A 19,667-nucleotide genomic window follows, 5' to 3' on the forward strand; every position below is an offset into this window, starting at 1 on the left:
ATGGCAAGCTTAGGGGGTTTCTGTAATCTGTCTGATTTCAGGGAGGTCGTGGGCAGTGATGTGGAGCTGCCATATATGTACCACTTGTTTGCCCCTGGCACCGGTGCGTAGATCAGATTTTGACCAACAGAAAGAGCATTGTCTTTTCATGTAGGGCAGGAGCAAATGCCTTTTTGTCATGAAGAGTGAAGTCTGTGTGGTCACTTACTCCAAAACAAATGTCTTAAGTCATGCAGGAATTTTCTTATCTACCCAAATTCCTCGGCTGCCTCTCCATTTCTGGCATTGGATTTTTCTGAGATTTATATATGCTTTTAGCCACTGTTAGACAGAATGCCAGACCAAATGCATCTTCAGTTTGACCCCTTCTGTCCATTCTTGTGCAGTGATACAGGAATCGACTGTTATGTGTAGTCACTTTACCCCTGTGCTCTTAGCTCTACAAAGCAAGAGAATCACTAGGAGGAAGCTGGGCTTTTCGTATTCTAGATAAATAATTTTCATCATGGGAGGGACATGAACATTGAAGTCATATTTGTGTGCTAAACATTTCAAAGATGGTAAATCTAAATCATTTGAAGTCCCAAATGCATTGTTAAAATCTTAGAAAATCAGTTAGTTGCCAAATATTTTCATAATGTTCTTATATAAGTATGAATGGTTTTATACAATCAACATTTTTTAAGTGGGATTGTCGCTTTGGTATTCTCATTAGCTTTCATTTTTAGTATTTCAAAAGACATGTTTTTTTAATCTTCAGGAATGCATAATTGTAGGTTATGAATCTGTGTTATCTCTCAACTTCTGTTTGCACCTCAGTTCAATTTAAACTGTTTTTTGGTTTGTCTTATTAAAAATCCAAAACAAAACAAAAAACCACTTCAAATGGAGTCATGAGGATATTGTTATGCTGCTTACATTTAATGTTCTGTAACATTGGCGGCCTTCAATCACATGAGACCTTCCTGCTTTCAGAAAATCATCTCAACTCTTTCTTATCTTGTCAGCTTTACATGATGAACAGAGCCTGGTCAACATCGTGGTGTGTAGGGGTGCCCAAGTTAGTGCCTATCCTAACTGGTCTATCCATGCACGTAGTGCCTTGTGGAGATGCTAGCACCTTCTCAGGTTCATGTATACTCACTGTTGTCAGCTTATGCTCATCGCTGTGCTGGTGAGGTTGTGTTGGTGCTTGTTGGAGATGGCATGCTATCTACTAGTGTAGCCCTCTCTACGCTTTGTTTACTGGGGAGTGTAAACAAGTCCATGCAGCCATTGAGGAAAAGACAGTGACCAAATGGCTTATCTTTTTGTTCCTCCTGATTTTTGCAGCACTGGCTTAAATGATCATTAAGTCCATGAGAAGCAGTATCATTAGTATTGAGGTTCCTGTTGTCGTAGGAGACAGTTGTTAGCTGAAAGAAATGGGAAGCCCTGATTGCATAGTTGGCACCATGCTTATTGTTTGCCAAACATAAAAATTTTCTTCTTTTCATCTACATTTCTGGCTGTTTGTTTCACTTGTGGCCTCCACAATAGTGGAGGGTTTCTCATACAGAACTGAGGTGTACTTTCTTTTTCTTCCTTTTTAGCTTTTGGGGAGGAACATGCCACTGGTATGTTGTCATCAGGTCTTCAGGAGAATACCTATGCCATTGCTTCTCAGGGTATATAATTTTCCCAGAAGTCATACAGCAATTCTGTCCGTAGGCTCCAAATGCTGTGTGATACGCAAACGTTTATGATCTTTCTTGTGTTCCTCCTTCTTTAAGAATCTTCATTAAGAAACTTATATGCATCTATGGAATCAACAGAATAAGTGACGAAATCAAAATTGTCTGTCTTAGAGAATGCTTCAGTCTTCTAGGACTCCGTGACTCTGTTTTGCACTTCTCATGTTTCCTGTCTTGATGTAGTGGGATGTCCTTGGGCCACAATTCCTGTTCCAGTTAACACATGAGGTAACAAGCGTACTTGACAAATACGATGTCTCCCTTTTTAACACGCAGAGTGTTTCTTGCTTCTAAGCAACTGTTTTCTTTAGGCATTGTTGCAGACCTAGGTCCTGAAGAGCATTTTAGGAAGAGCAGAAAATGGTTTTTAAAGACATGGTCAAGGAAATAAATTTTATACTTGGCATGGGTTTTCAACCTGTGCGCTGAAATTTTTATTTTTCTTTTCCCTTTCAACTTTCTCTTTTTGCTCAGGAGGATAATACCTAGGGAGAAGTCCTGGGTAATGAAGAAAGCCAGAGAAACCTTACGTTCTTCCCACCACACTTCTTTGAGTAGGAATTGAGGGTCTCCTGTGTCTTCAGGTCTAAATGGCACTTTGCCATACCCACTGTTCCCAGGATGTTCGTCTAGAGGAAATAGCATTGCAATAGGCTAATGCAGATCTGAATTCTTTTCAAGTCAAAAGGAAGGCGAACAAGTGCATATCGTTTAATAAATCTTTAAAAACCTCTTTGGATGTTTCTTGAAGCTCCGCATAATTTTACTGTGCTTTTACATCAAAAGTCAGATTTGTAATATGATTTTAATGTGTGATATATAGGAGGAAAGCCGAGGAGCTGCACAAGTTGGGACTGTGAGACCACGAGTTATTCATGTGAGAAGGAAGTCTGAAGAGATGCAACAAGAAGGTAAATCAATAGTTCTTTCAGTTAAGCACATCACTTTTAAATGTTGTATACTGATGTATGATAAAGTTCTGATTTTTTAAAATTTGGTTTTCATTACTACCAAATTCCCCAAATTTCCAAACATTTATATATAGCGTGTATAGATCTGTGTACATAGTTACAGTATTGTTGGGGTGCACTGAAAGGATTGGAAATGTATCTATGTGTAAGTCATCAGAATCCTTGCAATTAAGTATTTATTTAAATTTTTTATTTGCCAAGAGTATTACAATGTGCGTATTATGTAGTCAACTGAATCTTAATTACTTTATAGAATGCTGTTCAGGAAACAAAATATTCATAATGTTGTGATAGATGGCAGTGGTTCATACACATGAGAAAATGCAGGGGTACTAGAGGAGAACTGAAAGATAATACAAAGTTAAGCTCATGCAAATGTGGAGAAAAAAAAAAAATAGAGATTTTCAATGTTAAAATGGCCTGGTTTGAGAGGGGCTTCAAGCTAGTGCATAACAGTGATTTTCTTTTGTGAGTGACACTATCTATTATCTATGCATAAGCATGCTATTTTTGGAGATTACTTAACAGTGTTTGTTAAAAGTGTTATGGATGTTGCATGAGAGGGAGAGAATATTTTTTGTTTATTGTAGTTCAAGTCAGTGTTGGAATAACATAAACTGTGCATCTTACTGCCATATTTAATTGTTTTAGGAGATAATAAGTTTGTGGAGGTGGTACAGTGAGGTATGTAGCAGTTTTAATCGTACGTGCTAAGAACTGGAATCTGAAAAGCTGCATGTCTACAATATATGCAATTATAATTGCTCCACCCTAGTATAGACAAATTCTTTCTTCAAGCCCTTTTTAAAATAATTCTTTGAACCTCTTCCATTTAATTTTTTTAAAACATCTGATCGAATTATAATTCTGATGGAATTATATTGCTTCAAATATTTAGAAGTGGTAAGAAAAGCCCTAGGCCAATGTTATTGGTTGTGGGACTTGGAACCTGATTTCAAAACCATGGTTTACGTATGAAGAAAGTTATGAATAATGTAAAACTTAGCTTCTATGGACAATTAGTGGAAAAGCTTGCAGAACTGAAGTGGCACACCGTAGTGCCTTTATATGTTTTGCTGTAGGGACATTTATGAACACATGTTTTTGAAGTGGGTAAATAAAGACTTAATTTATTAAAACAATGGGGTTAACTCTTTTATTTAACATTGGTGGAAAATATTGCAATGACTTTTTCTAATAGGAAGAACTGTATTTTTTCCTCTGCTGTTCAGAAAATCCAAATTGCCTAGGGAAAGTGAATTTCCAGTAAGTTGAGTATGACCTCTAAATCGCCAAAAAGGAAATTATGTGTCAGGTCTGACTTGCAGGATCAAACCGTTCCCAACTTTAAAAGCAGTTTTTCTTAATAGTGGCTACAGGAATCTTCCTTTTCTTCTTCCCAACACTTGCTATTAAGCATCAGAGAGGAGGAAAGAGGAGATAGTCTTCCTAACACTGTACTTCATATTTTTACATCTCAACTTTGTCTCAAAGGGTTAACAAGACAGCACTTCCCCCCCTGTATTATTAAGCAGGGTGTTAGAGAGGGCTGGAAATGAGTAAAATATTTTTTATCAAATCTCTTGTTTTCTGGAATATTTATCTCTAAAAAAAAAATTTACTTATACTGTAATACAAGGTATTTGGGCACAGTCCAACTATGTCTGTGGGTCAGATGAAAATGTTTGACCACGAGATGGCAGTAGTCAATTTTCTTTGAGAGGAGCAAAAAAAAAAAAAGATGATTTATATACCAGGATAATTTAAGTATCATTCGAAGTATACATATTTAATGAGCCAATAAAAATCTAGAGGATTTGCAAATGGAAACAACTGTCTGTCAGTTTTAACCAAAAGGTCTTGTCTCCATAAGCTTCACCACAGCAACTTAATCAGTCAAAAAGTTGAGGGTAAAAATTAATAAGAATAATTTGAAAGAAAAATGAAAACATGCAACATAAGTATACATGGGTTTAAGTAAATACAACATTTTAAAATTAAGCACATCTGTAAGTTCAAAGCACCCCGTTTATAAAAGCTTCATGTCAAATGGTTGCCTTTACTGAGATAGCAGTAAGGGACAATGAATACTTGCCTGAAAATGGAGAAGCATTTCAGAGGCAGGACCATTTACGTATTTTTTCAGAGTTTAAAGGGTAAGTGGTTGTATTGGTATTAGAGCTTAGAAAATCTGGAGCCCTGAAATGAAGTGTGAATTCAGGATGTTGGGAGAAAAGGGAGATTGTTTTGGACTTAGAGCTGGATGTAAAAAAAGCCTTGTTTAGTTAATTGAAAAATACATGACAAGATTTGATTAATCTTTTGTCTATGGTCATAAATATATATATATGATAGAGCTTTCTTTTGTTGTTTGAAAAATTTTTGTGGTCTGCAGTGAACATGTGTTTTTACTGAAAGTAAGTTGATTGATGTCTTCTAATGAAAGTTGAAGTTCAGTAGGACTGTTACAATATCATGCCTGAAAGGGTAATGTCTCCTGAAAGTTACAACTGAAAATAAAGCCTGAATTTATTATTAATTGAAATGTGTGCCTTCTCTAGACATAGTGGAGACAGTGGTTTGAAAACATATATTTGTAGTATATAATATACATGAATATATATTTTTGGCTTTATAATACCCTTTAATCTTTGTACCATTCTTTCATATATCTTCATAAATTTAATATGATAATAATTGTTGTGGTTGGTGAATGCACATATTTCCAGAATACAAGCATTTTCAGGCTTACATTAACATGATTCAGAATTTTTAAATTAAAATGAAAGAACAGGTGGCAATGCTTGACTGCAGAGTGTTTCTAAACTTTAATACGAGCAGCTCAGAACCAAGAGGTAGATGTATTTTCACTTAATTATTTTTCTACAGCACAGACTCTCAAAATGTGACCTAGAGAGCACAACTTCATGATAGTAATTCCTTTTTATCTCCAGCTAGTGAATTATATTCAGGCAGCTGTAAGTACATGGGAAAGTAATATTGGGACACTAAGCAATTGGCTTTGTTGCCACAGAGAGATTGCACAATTGCTTGTGGGAGGAGATGATCTGTGCAATAAATTAATAAGAGGGCAAGAAGCCCTTAAAACAATCTGTATAAAAAATAAAGCTTCCAGAGTCCCTGTTCAGTATTGAAAATGGGCTAGTTCTGTGTTAACATTGACATTATGCTGTACTGAAAACTGTAATATTGAAAATACAGATATAACTAAATACTTCTTTGCCTCTCTTCTTCAGCCAGACATTGCTCTGAGTTAGGGTTTGGGTTATTTTTTCTTAGAACTATTGTGGCATGAGGCAAATCTCTAACAGATGCTTCAAGGAAGGAAGAAGATTAGGATAAGGCTAAAGGTCTTTATTTTTTTTTTTTCTTGGAACTGGAACTGTTTTGGTCAAACTCTTAACAACTATTCTACTGGAAGTTTACTTTCTCCCTAATATCCTGCTGTTTCTTTTTTTGGACTGAATTTCACTAAAGGCTTTTGCTAAAGACCATCCATACCACCCCGAAAACAGCAGCTAGCGAAGCAAAACCCAGCTATTCTTTCACACTGTAGACAGTGCCATCACAACCTGAGAGGTAGGAATAGTTTGCATAGCCTACATTGCTTCTTGTATATGACTAATTTCTGAGAGAAGATCTTGGAAACTGAAGTCATGAAATCAATTAACTATAATTATGGCATTTTTCAAGCAAATGTCCTGTTAGAGATCGATTTAAGTTTTTCAGTGCTTCAGAACTCTTACTTCTGGTCTATTTTGACTCTGGTTTTCCTATACGGTTACCTGCCTGTGCTATTGGATGGCTCACTGACATAATTCAGTTAATATATTTTACATTCGGGCAAGTTAGGAAATGCAAAGCTGTGTTTCCCACAGAAACTGTGTCTTTTTTATAAGTAGTCATTAGCTTTTAGGTGCTCCAAGTGGTTTAGAACACCAGTTCTCAACGAGTTTTTGTTTGCCTTTTCTGCACATGTGACCATAGCAGTTACGTGATAGCCCATGCATTAGAAAACATGCATCTGAGTCATCATGCATTTTGCATATTATCCCCGCATAAAATCCTCAGTAGCCACACTTTAGAGTTTCTAGTTTTAATTACTGTAAGTCAATATTTAGCTGTGTTACAGTACATTTGGAACAGGAGTTTTGAATTTCTTGGCTTTTTTAAATATTATTTATCTGTGAAGAAGTGCCATTTATATCTGTGGTTGCTTCTTTTCCCACTGAGTTACATCAGTTATTTTTCAAACAAAATGTTAAAACATAAGTTTGATTTTTTTCATAGCTTAAGGCAAAGTCTTGTGTAGAATTGTTATTGTACACAATGATGTCCTTCTGCTGTGGGTGTGTGCTGCTGCTTCAAGTTGGGGTCCTGGGAAACCAAGCACCAGGAACTGCTGTGGGTTTCATGTGACTGTGCACATCCTTGCACCCATTCCCAAAAGATTTCTTTCTGGGAAACGATCCTCCGGTTTCCTAGACCTGTCATTTCTTCCTCTCACTTATTTGTGCAAAAGGCGTGAACAATGGGAACTTCTAGCAGGTGAAGCACGAGTCTGCCTGGTGTGTCTTTTAGAATCCTAGAATGTGATTTGATTTTTTTGAGGCATCTAGATTAATTGAAATCCAAGCAATCACATGGAGAAATGTAAAACCAAAAAAAGCCAGTTTATACTTAAAGGAAACTGTTACCAAGCCAGCTCATATTGCCTTGCAGTCTGAGGATTTCCTACCGACTGGCATGCTTGGCTAGAAGTCATTCTCCTCTGGAGTCCAGTTCCACACCACGTATCACCTGGCCCTTTTCTTATGGATCTACGTGCATTAGGTTTTTGTTCACTTGGCAATTTTCTTCAACTTCTAAGAGGTTGAGAGTTAGTTCTTCTCTTACTGCGTGCCTCTTTAAATGGCACAGAGGGATACAGTGCTCTCGCACTGCTGCAGTACTGTCAAGACATTTCTCTGACCTTGCGCTGAGGCTTTTGCTGTGGGAGGTATGTGCAAAGGCAGAAAACTTCCCCTTTTAGTCGTCCCTTGGTGCCTATACAGATGATGTTTTACACCCATCATGAAATCTGCACAGCTTTGTATATCTTCAAGTTTCCCTTGTACAGTCCTCACGAGAATCAGCTTCTGCTCCGTGCTGGATGTGGGTATGGTTGGTCTTTGGGGGGAAGGTATTTTGCACTTTTGATACAGTAAAAAGAATAAAGCAGGAAACCTTCCAGTGTGGGCTTAAGGAGTGTTTCTGCTCAGAAGTTTTAAGTTCAGGAGGTGTGGCTGGCACCTATAGCCCCATTACTTAAGCAGGTGAAAGCAGTTCCAGTCACTCCTTTCTCCCTTTTTCATCAGATCTTTGTGTTTAAAATACACTTATTTTGCTGAGGTTCAAGGTGTATTCCTGTACAAAGTCCCTCCTCTAGTCTGTACGCAGCAGCAGGGGTTTTCACTGAAATTCCAGCACCAGTTGGGCTTTTTCTGCAGAAAGGGAAAGAAAAACTTACTCAAACTGACATGATCACTACTTAAAGGATTACTTCCTATGGAGGCTGTCAAATACTTGGATTTTTACTTGTCTTTTTTCAGATTTACTGGGGCTCAAGGTAAATATCCAGAAATCTCATCTGATTCCCTCTTCAAGCCTAGATTTTAAAGGATTGCAGGGGATCTAGTCCAGTGACCCGTGGCATCCCTCAAAGTGCATTTTATATATCATAAGCTAAACTTGAGGGCAATGACAAAATTAAGCCTGGTATTTCACTCATACAAGGGGGTTGTAATGTGCAAATAATGAGGGACCAGTCCCTTTTTCATACTGGTAAGATGAAGACCCATGGTACTGCTGCATAAAGCATCCAATGAACATTCTGGAATTTGTATGTCCTTTTTGCCTCAAAATATCCTGTGGTACCCAGTATGGGTGCCTGCTGAGCATCAGCTCTCTGTATCACATCACACAGACACCAGAGGCTTCTGAGGGTCTTCTGTTCTTAAGTATATCTTAATAATATAAAGGATTTTACTTCCAAGGTTACTAGAATTTCTTTAAAAGTTTTCAATTCATAAGTGCATTTCCTTTTCAAACACTTGTGCCTGCCTGCTGGAACCAAAGCAGTCCAGACTGCCAGGCAGTTCTGCTAAGCTGCATGTGGCACCACTGCCTCGTCCCTGCAATGAAGATTTCATAGGATCATAGAATTGTTTAGGTCAGAAAAGAGACCCTTAAGATCATCAAGTCCAACCATTAACCCAGCACTGCCAAGTCCATCTATACCATGTCCTCGAGCACCACATCTCCCCGGCTTTTAAATACCTCCAGGGATGGAGACTCAACCACTTCCCTGGGCAGCCTGTGCCAGGGCCTGACCACCCTTTCGGTGAAGAAGTTTTTCCTAATACCCAACCCAAACCTGCTCTGGCGCAGCTTGAGGCCGTTTCCTCTCATCCTATCGCTTGTTACTGGGGAGAAGGGACTGACCCCCACCTCGCTACAGCCTCCTTTCAGGTAGCTGTAGAGAGCAATAAGGTCTCCCCTCAGCTTCCTCTTCTCCAGGCTAAACAACCCCAGCTCCCTCAGCCGCTCCTCACCAGACTTGTGCTCCAGACCCTCCACCAGCTTCGTTGCCCTTCTCTGGCCACGCTCCAGCACCTCAACGTCCTTCTTGTAGTGAGGGGCCCAAAACTGAACACAGGATTTGAGGTGCAGCCTCGCCAGTGCCCAGTACAGGGGGATGATCACCTCCCTGCTCCTGCTGGCCACACTATTCCTGATAAAAGCCAGGATGCTCTTGGCCTTCTTGGCCACCTGGGCACACTGCTGGCTCATATTCAGCCGTCTGTTGACGAACAGCCCCAGGTCCTTTTCCGCCAGGCAGCTCTCCAGCCACTTCTCCCTACACCTGCAGCGTTGCGTGGGGTTGTTGTGACCCAAGAGCAGGACCCGGCACTGAGCTTTTTTGAACCTCATACAGCTGGCCTCAGCCCAATGATCCAGCCTGTCCAGATCCCTCTGCAGAGCCTTCCTACCCTCCATATTTCTCCATATTTTTCCATTCTTTCCTGTTCTGCAGGTTGCAGGGGGGGTGGGAGGGTGGTTTTGGGGTTGTGGTTTATTTTTGTAGCTTGTGTCTCTAGTAGCCAGGCATATTCTAAGCAGAATTATCATTAAGAGGAGAGTACCTCTTGCTGCTGCATATCCACTCTTATGAGTTGGAATGTACAAGCTGAGAGCCCTAAATTGCTATTTCCACTTTGGCAGCCTACCTTTGATCTTTCACCAGTTCCAGTTTCCAGTTGTATAAATCCACCTATTGTCTGCCCATCTGGGGGCCACGCTAGAATGTGATGCTTTTCCTTCTGTGTAAGGTTCTCATGTGGTGGTGAATCAGCCGGAGTCGCCGTGCATTGCAAGCAGGGTATGGTCTTGACGGCAAGTACTAAATACAGTCTCAGATCTCCTGGACACTAACACACTCCTCACCAGTCTATCCAAATTGTTGTGCCAAAGCAGTCTTTCTCACAGCCTGTGTAGGATTCGTAAACACGCTAGGATCTGACTGAAGCAGCTTTGTATTGTGTATTATGATTTGTATGCACTTTTACAAACTTACAGTAATTGCTGTTGCCTTCATTGTAAAGAGCAAAAAATAAACACACACAATAAACCCCCTTAATGGGCACTGATCCCACTGGCACTGATCTTGAGTAACTCTGAATAAAAGCAGATGGTAGCAAGCTGACTAGGCTGACCTGCTTTCCTCTTTCATGCAAACATTGCTTATATAAATGGGGGACGCACACAAAAAATTAATGGGCTTGAGCAAGCCACCTAAGGACAGAGACTCCCCATGTACTTAATGGTTACATCAGCCCCAGGGCTGTTTCCAGTTAGCTCTTCTCTGGAGGGAGAAGTTTCTCACAAATTAGTGGTTCCACAGCTCTGAGCCCATGGTTTAATAAGAAAGAACTGATGCGCATCTAGAAAGTAAGCGTGCTTAGCTGTTCTGCGGCCTGTGTGTTGTGGGAGGACAAGGAAAATGATCAGAATAGTCTCTCCTGAACTTGCTACTCATTTATATACATATAATTGAGTCTGAAGTCCCACATCATCTTCTGTCATAATGTTGTAAAGAGGCATTTGATTTTTATGGTCTTGTACTACTTTAATTCACATGCTTATTCGTTAGCAGTGATGGCAAATGAATTTAAATTGAAATTCCTAGTTGTTCTAAACCACGTGCCTCAGTATGTCTCTATAACAAGATGCGTTGTAAGAAATCGCAGTCTTTTTCTTATTCAGCAGAGCATTTGGTTGGAGTTACTACCTCCAGGAGTATGCTACAGCCTCTGCCAGAGATTACAGCCTGCGAAGACAACTTCCTGAATAAGATGTATTCCCACTCCTCAGTCCCTATCATTTTCAGCCTGGTCCGTTAATGCCAGCTAAGCTGGAGTCAGGACCCATTCCAGCTGTCTCAGGTAGACCTGCTGCCGACTCTGCGTTAGTTCAGTTGGCAGATGCACTGTAGGATCTTTTAGGATGATCGTCCTTTCTTGGATTAACAGTCATTTAAGTAGACCTCTTACCTCGCATTTCTTTTTTAGTGTGAAAGTTGCGTTTCTTTAATAAAAGGCATCAGTATCAGACCAGGAAGCCTTGATGCCTCTGGGTGCTGGCAACACATTGCATGGATATTGTATGGTGACAGGTGAAGACAAGGAGTATTACAAACATGTATTTCAACTTGGAGAAACATTTATAGCACTGCGGTAGGAGAAATGTAGGCTTTCTGTCTTCAGTGTGTGCTGGGTTTGTTTTATTTTTCTGGTTGACAGGGAAGGCAGATGTTGGCCTTTATTAATTCAGTGGCTTGTGTATCTCTGAGAGCAATGCAACAGAAGGAACAGCCGCTGCTGTCCCCACTGTGTTGGTTTTGGTGATCCTTGAGCAGAGGCAGCTGGGCACCCTTCAGCTTTACCTGTTGTTAAGAGTTCTCAATTCTGCTTTTTAAAGCACTACATAAAAACTGGAAGGAGCCAGCTGTTTGTGTGGGGAGTGGCTGCCTAGAAGAGAAATTACTAGGACAAGAGTGTATATGCAGAGTGGAGGTAGCTTAATGTGAGCAATGAATAACCCACAAACTCTGCCTGTCTGCCTTCAAACCTCTTTTATAAAGGAGATGGGGGATTTACAAAAGCTGTCGTTCTCAGCCATTAAACTTTCTTCTTTTTCTTTTTTAATGCTTTGTAAATTTTTGCACTGCTAGCAGAGGCAAGGCATAGCTGTAAAGTTATTAATAGAACCTAACTAGCCAATAAAGACAGATATTTAGATGATTGGTGTCCACGGTCAAATTGTAATGTTATTTTTTTAATTTTACTGCTTATTATGTTGTAAGAGGGCTTGACTTACCGGCGGTTTTCATGCTCTTGAACAGTGTTGTTACCTAAGTACTTTATTAGCTTATTTTTCTAGATAATTTAGGAGTAAACAGACCTTCTACTTTATGCACTGAAGAGAGGCCAGGTTTTTCCAGCACCAGCTTCTCAATACATTGATACAAAGACTGCCTATAATTAAATATAAATATATGTTTCCAGTACCCATGTGATTAATTTCTTAAGACTAGAACCCCAGGAAACTTTCAAATAAGGCAACAGCATGGAGTAAATGTTATCTAGGATGTCTTCCAAATGAAGAATACTATATAAATAATGGTAATGCTATTCCTTGATAACATACTGATTTTGAGAAATGCAGTCTGCCAAAGTAGCTTTCTTCTTAAAAATAGGGTAAGGACTGGTGAGTGAAGATTAAAGTTGTCATGCGTGACCTGTTGCTCACTGCTGAGGTTGCATATGGGACTGCATTTTGTAATAGTGTTGAATAACACGTGCAAATGTAAAACTTGGTTAAAACACTTTTCATCTTCCATAAAACTAATTTTGAAAGTAAAATACAACAGATCCTCATGTCTGAAATACCAGTTGCAAATGTGCTTTTGGTGACTGCATTTGCAAGGAACAGTAGTAAATGATGGGAGATGGGTTAAATTTTGTCTGTGGACTACTGTGTTCTGGTTTTTATCATGAATGCTGTCATTCAGGAAAAAAAAACCCTACACCTAGAAAAACTTAATTTAGATTTAGAACCTTTGTATCTGTGTTGTCATTCTTCTTTAATCTAAAACTTGTGTTTTTGTTTTAAAGAAGGAAGACCTGTTTTTAAGCACAGTTCTAAACAACCTGAGTGAAAGTTGTGTGTGACACAAAATATGTAGCAGTTCGGTAAAATGTGTTTGGTTTTGTTTTGTTTTTTTTTCCCCAATGCTTTGGCCACAGGGAGGTAACTGTTTCTTTTTGTGTATGGCACAACCTTGACTTTCATTAACTTTCTTTTTTAATGTCAGATAGGCATGTAGTTTTAATACAAAATAATAAATCATCAGCCATATGCGAGCAATGAAAATGTGTATCTCACATTTTCTGGGTCTGGTAGAATTACATTTATGTTTTGGCTCAAAACTATGCAATCAAAGCAGGTTAGACTTAATATGGGTTGACCTGCAGACCTCCATCCTAACTCAGGTTGTTACTGTAAAGTAATAATCTCAGGGCTGCATATCGTGGCCTTGTTTTATGCACTGTACGTATTGCAAGACTTGGGCAGAGCTATGTTTGTTTAAAGACGGTGTAACAGCTGCAGTTTCTGTCCTTGTCAGGCCATTGTATCTTCAGTAGAAGCAAAAAGCATGGAATTTGCTGGCAGTTGCTTAATTTCTGTTTTGGGTTGGTTTTTTTTTTTTAGTTTGTTTTTATAATCCTAAAACCATAATCATGGATCTTGAGAAAATGGTTTTATTTACTTAACAGCTGCCATTGTGCCCTGTTACGTAAAATGATAAATGGGAAATATTTACTAGTTTGAGTTGCAGTGTAAATACATGATTAGCTTCTTGAAAGAGCATGTTGCTTATTTCAGTAATTGGACCCTCTCCTAGAGACAGGCAAGCAGGGAGATTACACAGGGAGTGCTTGTTTCTGAAGATGAAGCTTCCTTCCTGATTAAAAACAAAAAAAGAGAAGAGGGGAGCAGTTTCCTGCCGGAGCCCTCACTTTACGGAGCCGGGCAGTCGTGCCTCCCCCTGCTCCAGCTGGCCTTAACATGCCGTCCTTTGTGGAGGCGTTCTCTGACAAACAACGTCCAAAACCATTTTTACAAGAGTATTTGGGGTTTGCCTCTACAGGCAGACCTGGGATTTAAAGAGATTTTTGCTCCTCTCTCATCTGCTTTTAAAAGCAAGGCTACGACAGCCAGTATCTCTGAGGTTAAGGCTTGATAAAGGCTGTTCTGTTCCTAAGATCCGTAATCTTCTAGGAATGGCCTAATGAAGAGACTCAACCCAAAATTTCAGCTGTTTGTAAAAAATGTGTTCCGACCTCAATATATATGATGTGAAAAATGAATAATAGCAGCACTGCAGGCAAAATCTTCTCTGCTGCAATGTGACAACCCACTCCTTCATTGGAGTTTTCAAGAATTTGGCTGCGCTTTTGGAAATAAGCCTCATGATTCTGCCGGCGAGATGTTTTAGCTCAGACAGAGTGCAGCACACAACGGCTTTGTTGGAGCGTTGGCTCTGGGCTTATGGCAGGAAACTGCAGGAGAAACCTGACTTTTCTACCTACAATATGTGGTGGTTGTTTTGAATGCAGCCAAGGCTGTGTTTTAGTGGGTTTTTTTGTTTGTTTGTTTGTTTTTTTTCTTTTTTTTGAAGTAAAACCATGCTCACAGGCTTGAGAACCACAGCAGCTAAAAGCTAGAACCACTTAAGATGACGATTAGGGCCTGACTCTATACTTCATTAATTCAGTAGGGTTTTTTTTACTTTCTTTAAGGACAAACTCCCTTGCTCTGTCTGTCTGTTAAATGAGAACCATACATTCAGTTCTTTAACCCAGCTGCTTTTTGCAAGTCTGCATGGAAAGTGAAGCACTTAGAAAGAAGAGTAGACTTCATGCGCACCCGTCGCAAGTCCGAGAGATGTGTTTAGGAGATGTTTACATCACGCGACGCCGCTAGCTTGGAAATCTGTGAACTAGCCGTCAAGCAATCTCCAGAAGCAGTGAAGCTCAGGGGATGTGTGGTGGTGTGCTGAAGCTGATGGGTCCCAGGGCGATGTGATTTCCTAAGGCATCCAGGACATCTGCGTGTCACTGCATTTTATAGACATACTTGCTTGGGTATCGGAGTATGTGACTGTCTTTCAGAATGTGCCATCCAACCGCTCACACTCGTGCAGAGCGCTGCAGTGCAGAGCCTGCCAGAGGGAATATTTTGAAGTATATGAAAAGAAAGTTCAGATGTTTTTAGTCTGAGAGTGAAATTGCAGAAGGCCCTTAGAGGTCTGACTTATTGTGCAATCTCTGTAAGTAATTTGTAATCAAAATACCTTTGCACATGTCACTTTTATATTTCCTGTAATAAAACAGCAAGAGCAATTAAGATTTTGGACCATAATCTTCTACAAGCTTCTAAAAATGAATGGGTTGGGGATTTTTTGAGTTATGGCCGAAATAGCCAATTTTTACATTTTTGATTGCTTTAAAAACAGTTTGGTAATAGGTATTTTAATAGATTTTTAACTGTAGCCTGACAAACAAAACTGTTATGTGGTAACATAATGGATCTGAAGTTTACTTCTGAAAAAGGTTAAGTAAGAAACCAGAAGAACTCTTCACAAAACTGGAAGACATCTGCACTCCGGTAACCCAGCATGTGACCTACTGGGCTTTATGCGTTTCAAATCGAAAAGAACCAGTAAATATACTGCCATATGCATGCAAATGTGCCTAATAACACACTGTGTGCTGTGTATCTGTAGTGTTGTTCTGACATGATTCAGAAAGTTGTCTGTGGTCTTGGCATTCTTCAGGAAACATTAGATTAATATAGCTGCCTTTGTCGTATAATTGTTTTCTTGTTTAAGTAGGTGTGTGAAGGCTGGTGCTACATAAATGAATTACACGGAAGACTTTGGAGGAAGGAGGGGGCTTGTAAATGAGACTGAAATTAATGAATATAAGAATTAGAAATCAAAACTTTATGTTTAGTCTGAAGAGAAACAATTCCTTAAACCGTAACCACATGGCTGTTTCTTGTTTGCATCAACTCTGGTTGACTGTTATTGTCTTCTGTTAATTCTCTGGGGCAGTGGCCTGACTTTGTTGAATGAGCCAATTGTTTTCCTTTGTGTTGCCCATCAAGTAAGTCCCCATCTGGTTTGTATCAGACTGTTTTCACAGCCAACAACTGCTGCCTTTTCTATATCCTGACACTTAAGGGCCCCATGCTATCAAAGCATTGCTGTGATAGCCTGTCTGGCTGGGCCCATACAGCTGTGCCTTGCAGCTTGAAACTATTACCCAAGTAATGGTAACTTAGAACTTGAACTGGCTCTTATTCCCATTGGTGTCGTGTGTACAGTGAACAGAATACATTTTTGTTGAACTCCGTGTTCAACAAAAAATTCTTTAAAGCTCTCAGTTTATATGATTGGTTAGTTTTTATTTTCCAGCAGCTTCCTGTATCTAGAGGCAGTTTTGTGTTCTTCTAAAACATTAATGAGTACAAGACAAGCAATATTTATTTAGGGCACTGTTGTTATTACTTACTTTTATGGTACATTAAAGCTCAATAAGTGAAAATTAAACAAGTGAATGAATCTTAATGAGGATTTTTCTTATCAGATTTAGAATACATTTCCAGGAAACTTTCTGCGCGTGATAAGCGCAGGTTGTGTGAATAACGCTACACCTTGGCTACTACTTTCCAAGTAGCTATCTAAAAATACAGAGCAATGGACAATGAGTCTGCATTAACCTGTTTATTTCTCCTCTGAAGGAATGGGGAAGGATTGGATAACTCTGTAACCTGGGCAGTATTAAGGTTGCATTGCAGAATCACTGAGAGGCCCCAGGCATGATCCAGGCTCCCTACGTGGTAGGAGACAGTCCTGTTCCGAGAGACCTTGCAACGTGTGCGTTCTTTCCCTCCAAGATTTACAAAAAAACAACATTGCATCAAACAAGAGTGACATTCAAATGTCTTGTATAAAGAAAGATGATCTTTAAGCATTTGTTCTCTTCTGCTCCTGTGTAGGCCGTGAAGCCACGTAGCTCAGTGACAGAGTAACGATGAGGGGAAACATATTCCCCAACTTGTATAGGTATTGAATTTTAAGTATATTCTGGACTCAGTTCTTTCCTGATGTTTAAGAGAGGGAGAGAAAGAAAATAATGGATAACGCATTTAAAATTTCTGGTCTTACTGTAAACGTGTGCAAGAAACTGCTAGAAAGCAGATTGATTTATCTCATACTTGCAGAGTAAGTGTTCCTGAACTTGGGAGTGCATGTGTGTGTATATAACGTGAATGAATTTGCTTCAAGTAAAATACTGGGGAGCCATTAAATTCCATGAGACACATGAGATAAGATTTTTTTTTTTGCCTTTGTGCTTTTCATACAGGTACACATTGGTCGCCGTTGTGACAGATGAGGATTGTACTAAATAATTGGGTTTATGTCATTGTTGAGTAGGTGGAGGATTTGCAAAAGCTGCTTTCTTAAGGAGCTTTCCATAATTGCTCTTCCTATGAGCCCTATGTAAATTCAGGAGTTGCAGCCTGTGCTCTAGAGCGGTGAGCAGACCCAGGCGTCTGCGCCGTTCACCTGCACAAGCCGCGTCCCATCAGCACGCAGCCCCGACACCTCTGCGAGGAAGCTGCTCCCACACACGCCGACTGGATTTCCGTACACCCTCCTTTCCAGTGCAGATTTCCCTGTACTGTGGCCAGGAATATTTAAACCCAGACAACTGATAAATGAATTTCATTCAGGCTGCTTACAAGCTATATTAATCATGCTTGTGGCCCAGAGCAATGAAGAAAGCTATTGATGAACTGAGTGCAGCCAGGTTTGGCACCAACAGTTTGAACTGGGAAGACTGAATGTCAAAGCGCTGTAATGCTTTCTGAAATAAGTTGGCACTAGATACCAGAAGGAGTTGTCACCATCAGTTAATGCAGCCAGCATCTTCAAAGTTTCAACTTGCATGTGTATGTGCAACTTCAGAGGTAAAGAACACCTGCCCAAATGCGACCCTAATGTAAACGGGTATGTTCAGTGTCGCAGAAGGCATTGCTTGACTGCTGCTCCGGGATTTGTGCAGAGCAGCTCCTGGGTTGCTAACAGCAGTTGTGGGTTTCACTGTTGCTGCTGGGGAACCGTTGATCGGCAGTAAAATCTTCAAGAGGCACAGCGTTGCTGGGAGCAGCCTGCAGTGCTTTCCCTACTTTTTATAGCAATTAGCAGAGATGGAGGTATGTGTCATTAAAATCAATAGTGATGTGCATAAGAGAGAGTTAAGAAGGTGGTGTAGTGTGCTGAATGTGTAGCATAGATGGAGAGCAATACATTTCTGCAGTTCATTTATTCTACGGATTTAGAACTCGGATTCACCCGAGTATTGCAAAGGAATTTTGTTTTTAGTCTTTCCCATGTAACAGGCCAAGGTTCTTGGATTGGGTTTTCTTTTTCTTTTTTTTTCTTTTTTTTTTTTTTTTTTTACAAGGAGGAATGCTTATCTCTATCGCACAAAATTTAAACATTTTAGATTTTAACAAACTTTAAAATAGCACAGGATAAAAACATATATTTACTCTTAGACCTTTCCAAGTCCCTGGTCCTGGGCATTAAATTGTAGAGGCAGTGTTACTTGTCATCGCACTGGGTACTCATTTCAAGAGAAGGCTTAGGTGGTCTTTGGCAGAATAGGGTCTGGACACTTACATAACGGCTGTCTCCCAGCAGATCTTCCAGTAAAGACATTTAACCTTTTCCTTATTTTAACATATGCTTACTTATGTAGATTACAACAGTATTCTTTCTGAGCTAACAGAAAAATTGCTTGCCTCTCTAAACTTCCTCAACTTGCTTATTCCTAATATAATTTTCAAAGTTAATTGATATGAACAAATGGTAAGACCTTTAGTGGCCATCTTCTGCTGTTAAACAAATGGCTCGAAAGGAGCTCTTTTTAACAAGTTTGTCAGCGTGTATGCTAGAAATGTGCATAGAAATGTCCAAGCGTTTATTAGAACGCATCACTGGAAAATGCTAACTGTATAGGGCTGGTTTTGTTCTGTCTTCTTTTGTTTTTTCCCGGGGAAAACATTCACAATCTCCTTTTTAAAAGGTGTAATTAGAAAAATTGAGTAATTGTGGTGTAGGTATAAGCATTTTAATATGCCAGATCTTTGTAATGGTGGTATAGTAATAGGAGTCTTGGCAAACTGTTTCCATATGGAGAATCCCATGACTTTGTAAGTGAAAATCATCAAAACAAATGCAAGGGTCATGTGAGTATTTAGAATTTAGAAGTATTCAGAATAGAGAAATATAGCTATTTTGTTTATGGTCATCTAGAAAAACACTTGTTATTTGAACAGTTTTTTTATTTTTAGTGTATTTTAGTATATCTTATATGAATTTTTATTATAAGAATGCATTTAGTGAATCCATTATATGTGAAGAGTGACTTGCAATGAGAAAATTCTGCCCTGCAGCACTGCCTGAAGAGCCGTGCGGTACAGAAAGGTTTCTGTTTTCCTCCCGCTGATGCCCATCCCCTAGCCTTCATTCCCACCCAGGTGCCGACTGCTGCCATGGCTGGAGGAGATGAAACCTCCTTGCCCAGGAAAATCCTCTTGGCTGTTTGAGGGAGAGCTCCTCAAGAAACACTTTTAAGGGATAGAAAGTAGCTTGTGACTGCTCACACTGATTCACTGTAAGTTGTCCTCTTACATTCCTAACAATTTTTTTAACAGTCACGTAGCTGAGGAGTTAATAGGGCTGGATAGCGTGCAGTGCTTAGTA

At 39.6% G+C, this 19,667-nt stretch overlaps 1 protein-coding gene across 7 annotated transcripts in view; it reads left to right on the forward strand.

Moving 5' to 3' along the window:
* The window catches only part of KIAA0586, a gene marked incomplete at its 3' end in the record, with an annotated part of 77,910 nt that overhangs the window by 49,615 nt on the left and 8,628 nt on the right, over window positions 1–19,667 (forward strand). For 5 of the 7 annotated variants that reach the window (XM_082317107.1, XM_082317105.1, XM_082317106.1 and 2 more), the window contains exon 30: window positions 2,557–2,644. In XM_082317107.1, the coding sequence (XP_082173233.1) occupies window positions 2,557–2,644 (88 nt within the window). Of the gene's footprint in view, window positions 1–2,556; window positions 2,648–17,259; window positions 17,692–19,667 lie in introns of those variants that run through there. The other 2 variants (XM_082317110.1, XM_082317112.1) reach the window with 2 other exon arrangements.

Source organism: Platalea leucorodia (genome assembly GCF_965183815.1).
Source record: "Platalea leucorodia genome assembly, chromosome: 7".
Taxonomy (NCBI): domain Eukaryota; kingdom Metazoa; phylum Chordata; class Aves; order Pelecaniformes; family Threskiornithidae; genus Platalea; species Platalea leucorodia.